At 40.5% G+C, this 14,247-nt stretch overlaps 2 protein-coding genes across 18 annotated transcripts in view; one reads left to right on the forward strand and one right to left on the reverse strand.

The window, feature by feature from the left end:
* The window catches only part of LOC6558604 (protein alan shepard), a 143,376-nt gene that overhangs the window by 50,662 nt on the left and 78,467 nt on the right, over positions 1-14,247 (forward strand). The gene's annotated exons all lie outside the window — the stretch shown is intronic.
* LOC6558601 lies at positions 80-2,094 on the reverse strand. The gene is made up of 2 exons (XM_001983931.3): positions 1,932-2,094; positions 80-1,869 (listed from the first exon to the last, which is right to left on the reverse strand). Exons 1-2 carry the CDS (start codon positions 2,003-2,005, stop codon positions 138-140), a joined length of 1,806 nt encoding a protein of 601 aa, XP_001983967.1. The 5' UTR covers positions 2,006-2,094; the 3' UTR covers positions 80-137.

Raw genomic sequence — 14,247 nt, forward strand, 5'->3', positions numbered from 1 at the left:
TAATTTCTCGGAAATCTTTATCATAGAAAGGACTTGAAATAATATTAATATATATGTTTCTCCAAGTAAAGATTCACTATACTTAATAACTTGAATTTATTAATCCAAAATTTAAGACATTATACATGAACATGCGATTAGTCGTCTTCGTCATCATCCTCGCCACCCTCCGCTGGTCCGGCTTCTTCGCCCTCCTCCTCGCCGGCAGGCTCCTCGGATGTGCTAATCTCCTCAATGGGCTCGATATCGGATGCCAAATCCTCTTCGAAGTCACTAATTTCGCCCAATTCCTCCAGGCACTTGTCATAGTTCTCGTGGAAGCGTATGTTCTCATTGAGCGAGACAACATCCATGTCCTGATCCGGGGGCAGCAGCATTGGCGCCGTGCCCACTGGGCATTCTGTGAGATTGCGTATACGCAACGTGTGTATGTGAAATATAGCCGAACGATTCGATTCGAGAAGCACTTGATGGAAAACGCTTAGCAATCGATCCATGTTGCCAAAGATGCGCACAGATGCGCTTTTGGGATCTTCACTCGCCTCAAGTATGCGGCCAACAATGTGATGGCGATACGGATCCATTAGATAGAGGAAATCACCCTTCTTCCACAGCGAATACATTTGATTGTTGATCTGAAAGATGACATAATCGTTCTCATCCAGCGCCTTATCCAGCATCAAGTGGAAATCATTAAACTTGTACATTGGCACACATTTCCACCAGCCCTCGAACACATTTGGAGTCAGCAGCACCTCAGCCACAAACTGACCCATGCGTATCTGCCTGGGAAACGAATCCAGGTCCATCGGTTTATTTAGATCGGTGCACGGTTCCCAGCAATTCTTGCACATGTTGGCGCCATAGCAAATGATCTTATCATATGTCTTCATGTCCCACGTGGCTGGATGATCGACCTTCGAGGCAATTGCGGTCGCTACAGCCACCGGTAAAGCACTGCGATTACGCAATGCATCCTTCGAATTAAGTGTTAAATGCAGATTGGATTTCAGGTAGCCATAGTCCGAGGCGATCACATCATACTCGCTCATTCGTGGTCCAAATTCGCGCTCCTGACTGCGTCCATTCGGACCCGGTGTGGCCAGACGTACGACCAGAATGTCCCGCAACGTGAACTTGTCCGTCTTCTCCAGATTGCTCTCCGACTTAATTAAATATATGACATTATCCAATGAGCGCATTGCGAACAGCACGGGCAGACCACCATCCTGATTGGGTTTAAATGTATCCCTGTCGCGTCCATTCAAATCGAGCACCATCCAAACGCCCATATCCTTCCAAATCAGCAGATACCAATTTGGTGTCCAAAACACGGCTTCCCTGTGCCGCTTAAAATACGCAGTCATGATGCGTCGCAAATGTGCCATGGTATTGGGTACACCATAGAGTTCGAAGGGCGCATCCAATTCGAGGGCAAACTCAATATCGTTGACCATAAAATGTCGTGTCACCGCCTGCTCATTGTCATCGTAGATCTCTGGATAGTCGTTAGCATTGGGCGATTCCATTCCCTCCGAGTCGCTAAACAGCAACTGACCCTCGGCAACAACCTGATCGATCAGCGCTGCTGTCCAATCTGTGCGCCTCGTGAAATATGTGGTTGCAAATGCTTTCAAATTGCCCGCAAATCGTATCGATTCCACACTGGGTACGCCTATCTTTGTCGGCACCGTGCCGAGCACATAGCCAAGTGGAAAGCCCAAGGATTTGTCAATAAAGTTTCGACGAAAGCGTGCGCATTCCTTGGGATCAAATGGTCGCAAATAGGGCTCATCGTGAACGCCATAGATGCGACAATGCTCATGACAGCAGGGATCCCGTTCATAATACCCAACCGATCTCGAGAAGCTACAAATACACAAGCATTTATTCAATGAATGTTATATAGTAATTACCACAGCAATCCTCACGTGGGCTCGCAGCGTACGGGCTTGGCTGGTGGACAGCAACATTCCCCTCCCTTGCTGCGTTTCCTATTTGCCATCTCAACAAAAATTACTTAAACAATTTTATACTTTTTGATGCACACACTAAAAATTTCAAGCACGTTCAACAGTTTGTGTGACAACTAAATGAATGAATTCGATTTTTGTATGCCGTTTTGAAACTGGAAAACAATTATACACTTCAAAAAAAGCTGCCTGATGAGAGTTTAACGATAGTCATAACTTTGGCAAAATTGAACCGATAAAAACTGAATTTGTCGATGACTATGAAAGTTAAATCAATATTCAAAATCAATATATTGTTAGTCATGGCTTGGCATCTTGATTAGTATTGTTTAGAATTACAATTTTTAACTCCAATTCAACTGGATTCAAATCAGATGTAACTTAATCCTCAGAAAATGTTGCTTAAATTTTATAAATGCCCTAAATGTTTCTAGCATTGATTTTATAATAGAAAAAACACCCAAATATTATGAACACCTTGACAGACCTTTGTGTTGCACGTTCTGTGGCATGTTCTGCTTAAATTTTGCTAAAGCTACAATCGCTTAAATGATTTGTCAGCCCTTTGGGGCCTATGAATGGCACCTGCAGGCACCTGCTGCCTTAGCACCTGTGCACAGCTAGCCTGCTTGCCTGTCTACTCATCAAATTTTTGTCCTGCCTGCCATGTAGATATTCCCCCAGTTACTCCAGGGCCGGCACTTGGTTTCATTACGAAAATTGCGCTGAATCACAACACCAAATTTCCGCATACGTATGGCGAACTTATGATAATTTTGATGCTCACACAGAGTTTGGGGGAGGGTAGGCGGGTAGGCGAAAACTTACTTTACTGAGTGTGTCTAGCGAGAAAGAATTGTTTGAGGTTCAGTTTTACGACAGGGGATGTTAATTTCTTTACGCAACAGTGGCGCGCACAGTGCCAACTAACAGTTAACAGCCATGGCCGGATAATATGAGACAACAGTTAAATGTAATTGGAAAGCTCATCAAGTGCCGTTGTGTTTGCTCTTGCTTTCGTTGTTGTTTTTATTGTAGTGGTTGTTGTTGCCACTTCAGCTGCGCACAGAAGTATGCAAAAGATTTTCGTTGTTTATTTTTTGCGGTTTATTGAAAACGAAGCCAAACGCTGCGTATACATAACGTGCTGTCAATGCTCGGCAACTGTGCTTGGCTAAGCTGCTTTTGCAGCTAACGCTGCTGAGATTTCTACCAGCCCCACCCCGCCTCAGGCCCCTCTCCATTTACGAGCTGGCCCTTTATTGTCCTTTTGTTTTTTGGCTTCCAGCCACGAAATTGGCTTAGTCAGCAAGCGGTACAGCGGCGGGGGGCATGCAACGTGCAGTCAACCATTGCTATTAACAATTTGTGCTCTGTGTGTGTATGTGTGTGTGTGTGTGTGTATTTGTGTATAAGGATTTTATTTCGTGTCATCCAATCAGTCGCGTTTCGAGTACTTTCAGTCACATGTGCAGATTGATTCCCCGAGCTGCCATCAAAGCCATTTTCGGCTTTGTTTTTTTTTTTTTATTTAGCTGCTGCTTTTTGTTTTATTTGTATTTTTGCTTTCAATTTATTTGCTGCTGTTTTAGCCGTTTTTCTGACCATTTCCTCTCACTGCTTTTGCCTTGCACAATAAATTAGCACAAAATCGTAAATTTTAAACACTTCATTTAACAGCGCCAAAAACACGAAACGAAATGAAATGAAATGAAATCGCTTAACGATTATCACCCACGACAAGGCAGGCGTTGCCAACTTCTCTGTATGTCTGTGTGTGTGTGTACGAGTATGTGTGTGTGTGATTTCTTAGTCAGTAACCACCAAGTGCCCCCAGTTTTCCAAGTGCTGCATGTTGGCCACTGCCCATTGCCCATTGGCATCAGAGTTTTCCATTTGCCTTGCTTCGTTCCCTTCACATTTTAGTTGCTAAGCATTTCCCAAGGCGGCGTTGCTGAATTTTTGGCTATTTTTTTGTTATTATTTTCTGTTACTTGCTGCAACAAAAGTGCACTTCCATTTAGTGCTCTGCCCATGAATTTCACCAACTCCATCGCTGCCGTTTCCCTTCAGTGTCGTACAAGAGACTCTTCGACAGACCCAATGCAAACCTGCTAGTTTTCCCTCCTCTCCATCTGCCGTTGCCTCGGCGTGTCTGTCTGCTTCAGTGCTCAATAATGATTTCCATTGCGAATTATTTGCATTTCCCCGAACTCATTATGTTTGCATTGTAAAATTTGCTACGGCATGCTGCTGCTGCTGCTGCTGCTGCTGTTGCTGCCGCTGACTTCAGCTCTGACTCTGATTGTAGTCTCTGACTGTTGGCCTGCTGCTGGCCAGCCACCTGCTCCTTCTGTTATGTTCCCCATTCTCTGGGCATTTCAAAAATGCCAAAATTCTTTTGTGCTTAACACGACGTTGATTCAATGCGGTTGCAATTTTGCTTAGACTCTTGATTGCATATGGACTTGGCATTGGTAAACAGCTAGCAGTCATTTTGTGGCATACAACTGTAAAAATTAATGACAACCCACATTAAATTTGTGTACATATTTATAGAAATTGAATAAATTGACAAGTTAAGCTTTATATGCCTTATAAGCTTTTATCATTCCATCATTAAGCTGTCTTTAAAAACTTTGATTTGCTTACTTGGTTTCTTGGCAGTTAAGCTTTAATCTTCGCACATAATTTACTCTCATATTTCCATCTCTTTTAGAAATATTTTAATATCTGTTTACACACAAATCCCCTCCACTCACACCCACACAAGCCACCACACTCACAGTCACACCCACACCCATACACCTATATCTACAAACACACCTACAATGAATCCCCAGTTGAATCTATTTTTAGCACTCATTGCTGGCAAGTCTTAAACCAATTTGACATTCTCAATCAACGCTGACGCCGGCGGTCTCCATTTTGTTTTTCTTATGGGAGGTTAAATTTAATGCCAGGCTTATTTCGATTTGATCAACGTCAGCCCACGCTCTCCCCCCTCTCCCCTATCGTATATAAATGCAATCATTTATGTATATTTACGTGAAACTGTTTGAAATATCAGCATTTTCAGCGGACAGGGCAGAAAATTATGTTGCTTTACCTTAATCTTTTTCTATTCGCTCTCCTCTTTCTCTCTCCTTCTCTTTCTCTGGCCTCTCTGTGCAGTGTGGCTGCATTTTCATTTTATTCTCGTTTCGTTTCGTTTCATTGCGTTGCGTTTCGTTTATTACATGTCAAGTGTCAATGAATGTCAGTTTGACAGTTCATAAGACAAATACAACAATGGATGTATGTGTCTGAGTGCCAGGATATAGCTCTTTCCAGGTGTGTGTGTGTGTGTGTGTGTGTGTGTGTACACAGGAAAAAGAGGGGGGTTACTGTCTAGGTCTTTTGACAGCCCGTGTAACATTTGCGGACATTAACGTCAACGTGCAGCGGCAACAACGGCATACCATATATGAGAGACGTGCCCAGCCATGCCCACGCCCACACACACAGTCGAGCGCATATCCTGTGTAGCCAGACGCCGCTTGCATCTTGAATAATGTGTAAATTGTGAGGCAGACGGTGAAGCCGCAGCTGAAGATTGCCAATTCTTGTGTACGTGTAAGTGGCATAAGAATGTTTCACGCTGCTGCTGCTGCTGCTGCTCCAGTTGCAGCTGTCCTCCTGTTTTGGCAGGACATGTGCCACGTCGGTTTTTTTGCCTGACAACTTATTGGCACTGGTGCTTGTACATTTTTTTGCTGTGTGTTGTTCACTTTAAACAACGCTGCAAATTGAAATCAGTTAAGAGCGCTGTCTTTAATAGACGCTGTCAATGCTTGAGTTGCGGAGTGTAAACGTGCGTATGTGTGTGTGTGTGTGTAAGAAAGAGTGTGTGTGTTTGTGTGTGTTAGTGGGTGTGGCTGGCATTGACAGTAAGCTAGCGAGCACCAACAGCAACAGCGACAGCAGCTGAAAACTTTTAACGCATTGTCATAAATCATGCTGCGGCAAACAAGTTGTATGGCAGTTGACCACGCCCATACGCCAACGCCCTTCTTTAGCGCCGGATGCCTTTTGTTAACCATTTGAAGTGGGGCGGCGACTGTTTGAGTTACATGCAGAAATGTCAAAGTTGAGCTCACAAGTTGCTGTTGTTGCTGTTGTTGTTGGTCGCAGCTTGTCAAGTTGTGCTTGCTCAGTGCTTTAGTTGGAACTCAGGACATGCGGCACACTTTGGCATTGGCAGCTGTGCTGTGCGGCAGGACACCAGCTACCTGGTCAAGTATTTCATCCTGTGGCCTTCGCTAGTACGCCTCTCTATCACTATTATTAGAATTTTATTGTCATGTTACGTATACGCCTCGCTTTCCTCCTTTTTATCTGACTTAAAATCTGTTGTAATTGAAGACATGATTCTATTTTTGCTCTATTTATCTATCTATCTATCTATTTATCTATTTTTTTTTTTTGTTATACTTTAGTTTTATAGTTGGTGTAGTTTGTGTGCCTGATTCTTGTTACATTTTATAGTCTTTGCTGGATGGAATGGTTTACAGTTTCTAACACTCAATTGCCGACCGGCTGCGCTTGAGTGGTTCGCTTTTTAGAAGGAGGAGGGATGGGGGGGAAAAATGTGTGGCAACATGAGATTTTGATGTAAGCGTGACGCTGCCATATGTGTACTATGTTGTAAGTGTTTTCAAATGAAACACTGGATGGGGGCTGACTTGTACATATAGCAACATCTGAGAGCACTTTTTGCCCACATTCCATGACGTTAACTAAAAATGTAGCTCAATTTCGAAGAAAACTCGCTTGACGTGACTGGGCTTTTTGGAATGGCTTTCGACACAGCAGCTGTTGTGTTAATCAAACATACTTTTTTGTTGCTTTTATTAAATTTTTGACATATTTGATACGTTCGCCTTTGATATAAAAACAGTGGCATTTTCCAACAAAAATTGCTGTTCACAAAAATTTCAAATATTTATGAAATAGAACATAATTCTGCAGTTACAATGAAAGTTTATGTTTCCTATCACTTTCGGTCACATCTTTAAATTCTATATAAAAGTAGAAATATATTTGCTATAAATAGTTCTTACTATTTTATTATCCCAGTTTTATTCAGTTTAAGTCGCTCAATCTCTTTTTTTAATTAACTCAAATAATTTGCTGTGCACATTGTGCCTTTGCTTGTCACTTTTAATCTTTCTCGCTGCCAACTGAGTTGGTTCTTTAAGCCTTGATAATCGTACCCTATTCGAGTATGTGAGCCATCTCATTCGCTACCTGTTTCCTGGCACATGCAACGACGATATGCAACGACGATAGGACCAACCCCTTCCTTTGCTCATTAAGCAGCCATTTCTCAATTTTCTCGGCGCCACACAAAGAAACAAAAAAAAAAACCAAAAATGACTGCCACTGTGGTGGTCCGATGTCTGATTACTGGCAACGACTTCCGTTTTTTAATATTTATAATCCACTGTAATTAAGACAAGAGCCAAGCCAAGCACCACAAGAGTCGCAAGCGAAAAAAAGAGAAGAGAAACAAACCTTGCAATAATTACGAGTATTTTTATGGCAGCAGCAACAGAAAAGGCAACAACAGCAACAGTAATCAGGAGTAATATGAAGGATTCATGTTCTGGTTTTACATTTGGATCTAGCGATATATAAAAATGAATAAGTAACTGCCATGGCATATAAATGCGTAGCCAGCCGGGCGAAATGTATAATTAGTGGCAGTTAATAACTTTGGCAAACTCTCACGCACCAGCACCACCTCATCCACCTCACCCACCTCACAACCAACCACCCGCAATACTTGAGGCAGACACTAAAGCGCTGGCTTGCTTGTTGTGGGCGTATCTGTGGCATTAACTCAAAACTCAAACTGTAGAGCCCCAGCACGCACTCTTAATTAAATACAAAGTGAAAATGACGCAAAGGCGTTGGCTGGCGGGACAGGGGAAGAGGGGGAGTGTAGGGCACACTTTGGAAAAGGTCGAGCTTTGACTATAAATTATCCAAGAGAAACAAGAAACCAAAAGTATTTTTAGTTGACCTAAAAAAAAAAAAAACCGTACAAAAAAGAGAGAAACAGAGAAACACAGTAACAGAAACCGCAGCATCCACCTTTTGCTGTGTGACACAAACCAGAGAACGCTGAAAAATGCGTCTAAGATTGAGATAAGTTGGGCAGAACAAACCCACTACCCTCTCTCCCATATCCCCCGTCCACAAGTCAGCATACTGCTCCACATTGCCGCATTGAGCCTGTGTAATGTCCTTCGTTATTCTTGCACTAATTTGTGGTTTTCCTTTTTGCCTTTTAGCGGACAACGAAATTGGCTTCATTATTGTAATTAACTTGGCCCATACCCATTGGCAATACATATCTCTGCCGGCTCTCTTTATATATATTTGTATGTGTGTGTGTGTGTGTGAGTGACGCGCTTTGTTAAATTTAGCAAATTAGTTCGAGTTCAGCAATCAGGCCGTTGATTGACTTGATCAAACAGCAACGTAGAACGGGTCGTATGTCCCGTGACATAATTAATGTTTACCTAGCCAAAATAGAAATAGACCCACTTGCAATTTTTATTCATTTCGACTAGCAGATACTCTGCAGAACTTCAGCCGTGCCGCAGAGTATCTATAGAAATATGTGAAGAAAAAATCCTTTTAAAATCCATAATCATGTAATTGATATCAACTGGCAATTAGACTTTTTCCGTTGCTTAAAATAAACAAATTGTAATTTACAACAAAATGTAATTTATCTGCGCCCAAATTTTTTTTTTAAGGCATATCCCTAACTCGACCTTTTTATTTTTATTTTTTGATCCGTCCGCTGGCTCACCCACAAAAAAAAAAACTCATTAAAAGTCTTGAGTTACCAATCAGACAAATGTTAAACTCGACTAGCAATTCAACATTTGCTATTACATTGCTGCCAAATTTTCAAATCCGTAACCTCCTCCCAACACTTCTACAACATTTCAAACATATGTAGCGTTAAACGTTGCTTGAAGGGGCAAACTTTTGAGGCATTCAATATAAAAAAAAATATGTCTTTCATTTTGTTGGCAATTCGCTTTAATGGCAACCCAAATCAAAATTCAATTCGTTAAATGTCCAACAACTCACGCACACACACATAGACTGATGGCCCATCTCTGTGTGTTTGTGTGTGTGTGTGTGTGTGTCTCTGTTTCCGTTTCCGATTTGTGTAGCGTGCGCCACGTGGCTGACATGTTAAAAGCCTAAATAATTGCCTACATTTTATTATATAGTGCACGACTAAGAAAAAAGTGTTTTCCACTGTTCAAATTTTCCATACATGAAAACCTTTCTCATCGCAACTCATTCCATGGATATTTTTTGGGCTTGGGAGCCCAGGACCTTTAAATTTATATATGTGTGCCTGACTGGCTATTGTAACTCATTGCCTGTGTGTGTGTGTGTGTCATAATGTGTGCATTATATATGTAAATATGTGTAAAATTAACAAAGGGACAGAGAACGCTTGAATATTATGACTTATGGTTTGTTAAGTGCTTTATAAGTTGCCTCTCCATTTTCTTATGCATCATTTAACATTGCTATATATGTGGCTTAGTGGGTAAACAAGCTCCAGTTATCCTATCAGATATTCTTTTTAAAGCGAACTGACTTTATTCAAGTGTTTGCCGGGGACTTTTTTCACTACATGCCTATTTCTCAATAAACGTATCGCATTTCGTGCGTTTGCCGGCATTCCTTTTGTTTATGTGCCACATTTGTTTAGTCTGCCGCTCTCAATTGTCTGGATTGACTTTGTTTTTTTGCCAAAACAGGCAGCGGAATCAGCTCAAATGCCAATGCCCTGCTATTGGCAGCGCTTAATGCTCAATGCTCCCACTGCAACAACAACAATATTCTCTCGTTGCTGGCGATTGCATTTCAATTTGCATAGTCCCGGAAACGGACTGATGATCATCGCAATTAAAATCAATTTGTGCAACGTTGAGAGAAAGAGGCAACTTAGTGCTGACCAGGACACTGATTTGCGACATTAAGTCTGTGTGTGGGCCACACTGATGGAAAGTTGGTTAATTGCCAACTGCAAGTGACCAAAAAGTTTCTGTTGCTGCTGCGGCTGACATGAGCTGGGCAACAAATAAACCTCCCCGCTCCCCAAAACTAACACAAAACAAACAGGCAGGCAGACAAAACCGCAAATGAAAATACAGCACACATTGCAACACTTTAATCATAGGATTGTTGTTGAATTTATTGCGTTTAAAAGTATGCAAGGCTTTTTCACATATATATTTTTGTTTTTTTCTGCTGCAATCCTTCGTCGCCATCTTGTAAAATTTCGAGGTATTTTCATTGTTATTGACAAACAAGCGACATTGTGCGGCTGCAATTGTCGCCTCAGACAGCAACTCACTTGCTACCAACCCACTCTACCCTCAACCCCCCTGCTGTGTGTGTGTGTGTGTGAAGATTGGACGTGTTGGGACACCGCTTAATTTCCGGCAATGCGAGTCACGTACGCTTTTCCTGCCTTTATATGCAGTGACATTTTCATTTTGTTTGGCTTTACACACACGCACACACACAGATACCAACACGTAGCAGCCACATGTCTCACAAAATGAACAAAATGGCGGCACACACACACACATACACATACACATACACATGAGTATTTGTGTATTTGTATAGTTGCATGCAACTCTCAAAAAAACTTTTTGTCAACTCATTTTGTTGCAATTTGCGTTCACAAAACTCGATTATTTTTAATTAAAACAACATTTGCCTGTTACAAAAACATGAAAGGCAACGAAAACTAGCAAAAAAAATGGAAGAAATATAGCATTTCAACTACACACTTCTCAATCTGGGTCTCCGCTTTTAATTATACGCTAACGATGCCGTCAACAGCATTTCAAGTCGCAAGTCCTCAATTGAAATACCATTTTTTTAGCTTCTTAGGCCACTTCTTACATTTTCCTTGCCTTTGGCGTTTAGCAGACCGTAAGAGTCAAGAGGCCATTTGCACTACAAAAAAAAAAAAAGAAATGTGGCTCAAGAAACAGGACAACCGGCAGGACAATGCCACAAAAGTGAACTCTTTGCTTAGCCAGCCAACCTGTTTGTGCCAGATATGAAATATGACACCTTTGCCGTATCATAATCTACTAAACAGTAATCGCAACAATATCGAATTGGCTGAGTTACCCTGAAACGTTTTGTTTGCCATCTTTCGCATATTTGTTGACATTAAGCGGGAAGCATTTGTTTTGACGGCCTGACATGTTACAACAGCCGTTAAACGTGTTTTGCATTGTAAAACGCTTTTACTTCTTATCAAATTTCACAATAACGATAAAAATAACAAACATGAAATCTGGCGAGCCTATCAAATACTTGATGGCAATAAGTGGGTGGAAATTGTTGAACTGTAGCATTGTAGTAGCATTGGTACTTGGAAATGAGCAAAGACTTCTTGACAATTCGTTGAAGTTTCTGAAACCTAATATATCTAATATTATGCAAATAAAAGAAAATTGTGCTCTGGTACATGTGTTCTTTATCTTTAATACTTAGTTTATCTTTTATGGACAAAGACTTGGAAGCTTTTGAAATATTATCGTCCAAGCATTCGGACATAAAACAAAATTCTTAGTATTTATTGAATGAAATTCTTAGTAGATGTGTTCTTTATCTTTTATATGTAGTTAATCTTTTATGGACAAAGACTTCTTCATTGTTCGTGGAAGCTCTCAAAGTACACGGTAATAAAAGAAAATGCATAGAATTTATAGAATGACTTCATTAGTTACAAATAAAATAGTAATTTTCTTTTAATGTTGTCTATCTTTGAAACTTCATCTAAGCAGATCTTTTTCATTTTTATAGTAGTCCATCCAGGTTTCAGTATAACTTAAATGCAAACTTAAATTTCAGATCAGAATGCAAACTAATTAAAAGCTCCTCAGCCCTTGCATAATATTCGTTAACAATTCATTAACTAATTGCAAACCCCCAGTTTGTATATACGTAGGCCTAACAACTACATAAATCACTCTGCTTATCTAGCGTTATACTTCCAACTTGACAGCTTTTAATTAGAAATCAAATTAAAACTGTAGATGCCTTAAGGCTTTTTCACCTAGCCGACAGTTGCCAAACAGTTGTAGTAAAGTTACAAATAAAATAGATAGGCAGGCGCAGTAAAAGCAATATCATAAATTTACATTGTTTGGCGTGGCAAACCCAGTAGGGAACGCAATTGAAAAGCGTGCAATAGTAAACCGGAAATTATAATTAAATTTTGCGTTTTGTATATTAGCCCGCACCGAGAGGCACTCGAGTGGGAGCCGCCCAGCCGCGATGCACTACGAATTATGTCCGGAGTACGGACAGAATGCCAGCGTCTGCGGCTTGAATGTTGAGCTAAAACGAAACTCAGACGCAGCCGCCTCAGTTGAACAAAAGGCCAAACAAACCAAAAAAAAAATAAATAAAGAAACTGTATGAAAAGCTGCAGCTGGTTTCCGTTTAGCTCTGGCAAAAAGATTTATTGCCTTGCATGGATTACATGGCCAACAAAATGGGTGCCTTGTTACCATAAAGCCGCTTAAAGATTTTAATTTAAGCATCGCTCTTGCTGACGAATGAACACGCACAGCGCACATCGCACAACGCCCAACGCCCAACCAGAAACACACAGATAACAACACAAAGCCGTCGGGGGGAGAGGGAAGAGTTCTTACTGTGTCTTGACTTGACGAATAATTGGGTTTTTGTTCAGCTAACATAGCCTATAACCAAAATAGGGGATGGATAAAGCAATTCCACTGCCTTTTACAATCAAAAAGATATATATTTTAAATGAAATGACTTTAAAATAAAATGTATTAGCTAAATACACGCGGAGAATACTTTTACTTCCCTACTGTTTTCCTGTGCACCTGCCGCGAGCTCATTAGAAGAACTTTAATTGGATTTCGAAACTATGTGCATAATTATATAATGTGCAATAATGTTTTGTCATTAGCTCATTCAATTGGCATTTTTGTGTGCGATGATAAAAATTTATAGCATACTTTTTGGGGAAACTGAATATAAACTGAATATCAAATTACTGAACGAACGAGCATTAAAAATTCAATAAAAATTTGTACTAAATATAAATGGCCGAAAGGATGAGAGGATGCGAGGGGAACAGAATGTGGACTTAGCGTTTACAATTACAGTGCACAATTTTCATTAAAACTAAAATTGCAATTTTTGTCGAGCGTTGAATTTATGATGCGCACGTGACTGCAACAGGAAACGAGCTTAAATGATGGCTTAAATGAGTCGTGCTTTTGGCCAGCTGCCGACAGTCCCAACTGCGCTGTGCACTGCACTTAGCAGCTGCATTTGAATTTATTAACAAAATAATTTTCAGCTACCCCAAAAAAGTTGGCCCGCAAACAAGCGTCAAGCGCAAAGGCCAAATACGAAAAAAGAAAGAAAAAAAAAAAGAAAATAAATAAAATAGTAACTGCAATTGCAGAGCGCTGAAATGTAATTTTATGTTGTGCCTAAAATGAATACGTGGCATAAATAACAGTTGTTGTAGCCAAACGGAAGTGGGATAGCAAGACTGAGATAGAGAGAGAGAGAGAGAGAAGGGCAGAGGGAACGAGTGGGAAATGCGCGAAAAGTTGAAAATTATTTGAATAAACACAATATATTTCAAGGCGCCCATAAAGTAGAAGAGAGTATGCCAGGATTGTTCGAATGCAAATGAAGCTGTGAATTATGCAGTCGAGGCAAAATAAGAAAGCAAAACTAAAATTGATGTTGAAATTTATCAAACGAAAAGTTTATTCATGTTTTTATTTATTGTGAATTAGTTGGCAAGTAGAGCATTGACAATTCGGCTAAACTAAACCACAATCATTTAGTATTTTGAGCTGATTTCATTTCTATTTTATTTTTTTTGTAGAGAACTCGCTGCGCCAAGCATAAATAACAAGCAGCTGTTCCGTTTTCGAACGGAACTGAAAACATTTCAGCAGCAGCGGCAAAGTTTTGACTGCTGCCAGGCAAAGAAAGGCGTTAAAAGCTTAGACGTAACCCGTTTCCCAGTTCAATTCCAAACGTAACCCCAAACAAGGATTCAAGCGCCGATTCGTTTGCTTTTGGGAATGTAATTTTGTCGTAAATGTCATTTTTTATGTTTTTTTTCTTTTCTTTTATGTTTCGCTTTTTCTTTTTTTACTTA

This window comes from Drosophila grimshawi, unplaced genomic scaffold, assembly GCF_018153295.1.
Source record: "Drosophila grimshawi isolate 15287-2541.00 unplaced genomic scaffold, ASM1815329v1 contig_44, whole genome shotgun sequence".
Lineage (NCBI taxonomy): Eukaryota > Metazoa > Arthropoda > Insecta > Diptera > Drosophilidae > Drosophila > Drosophila grimshawi.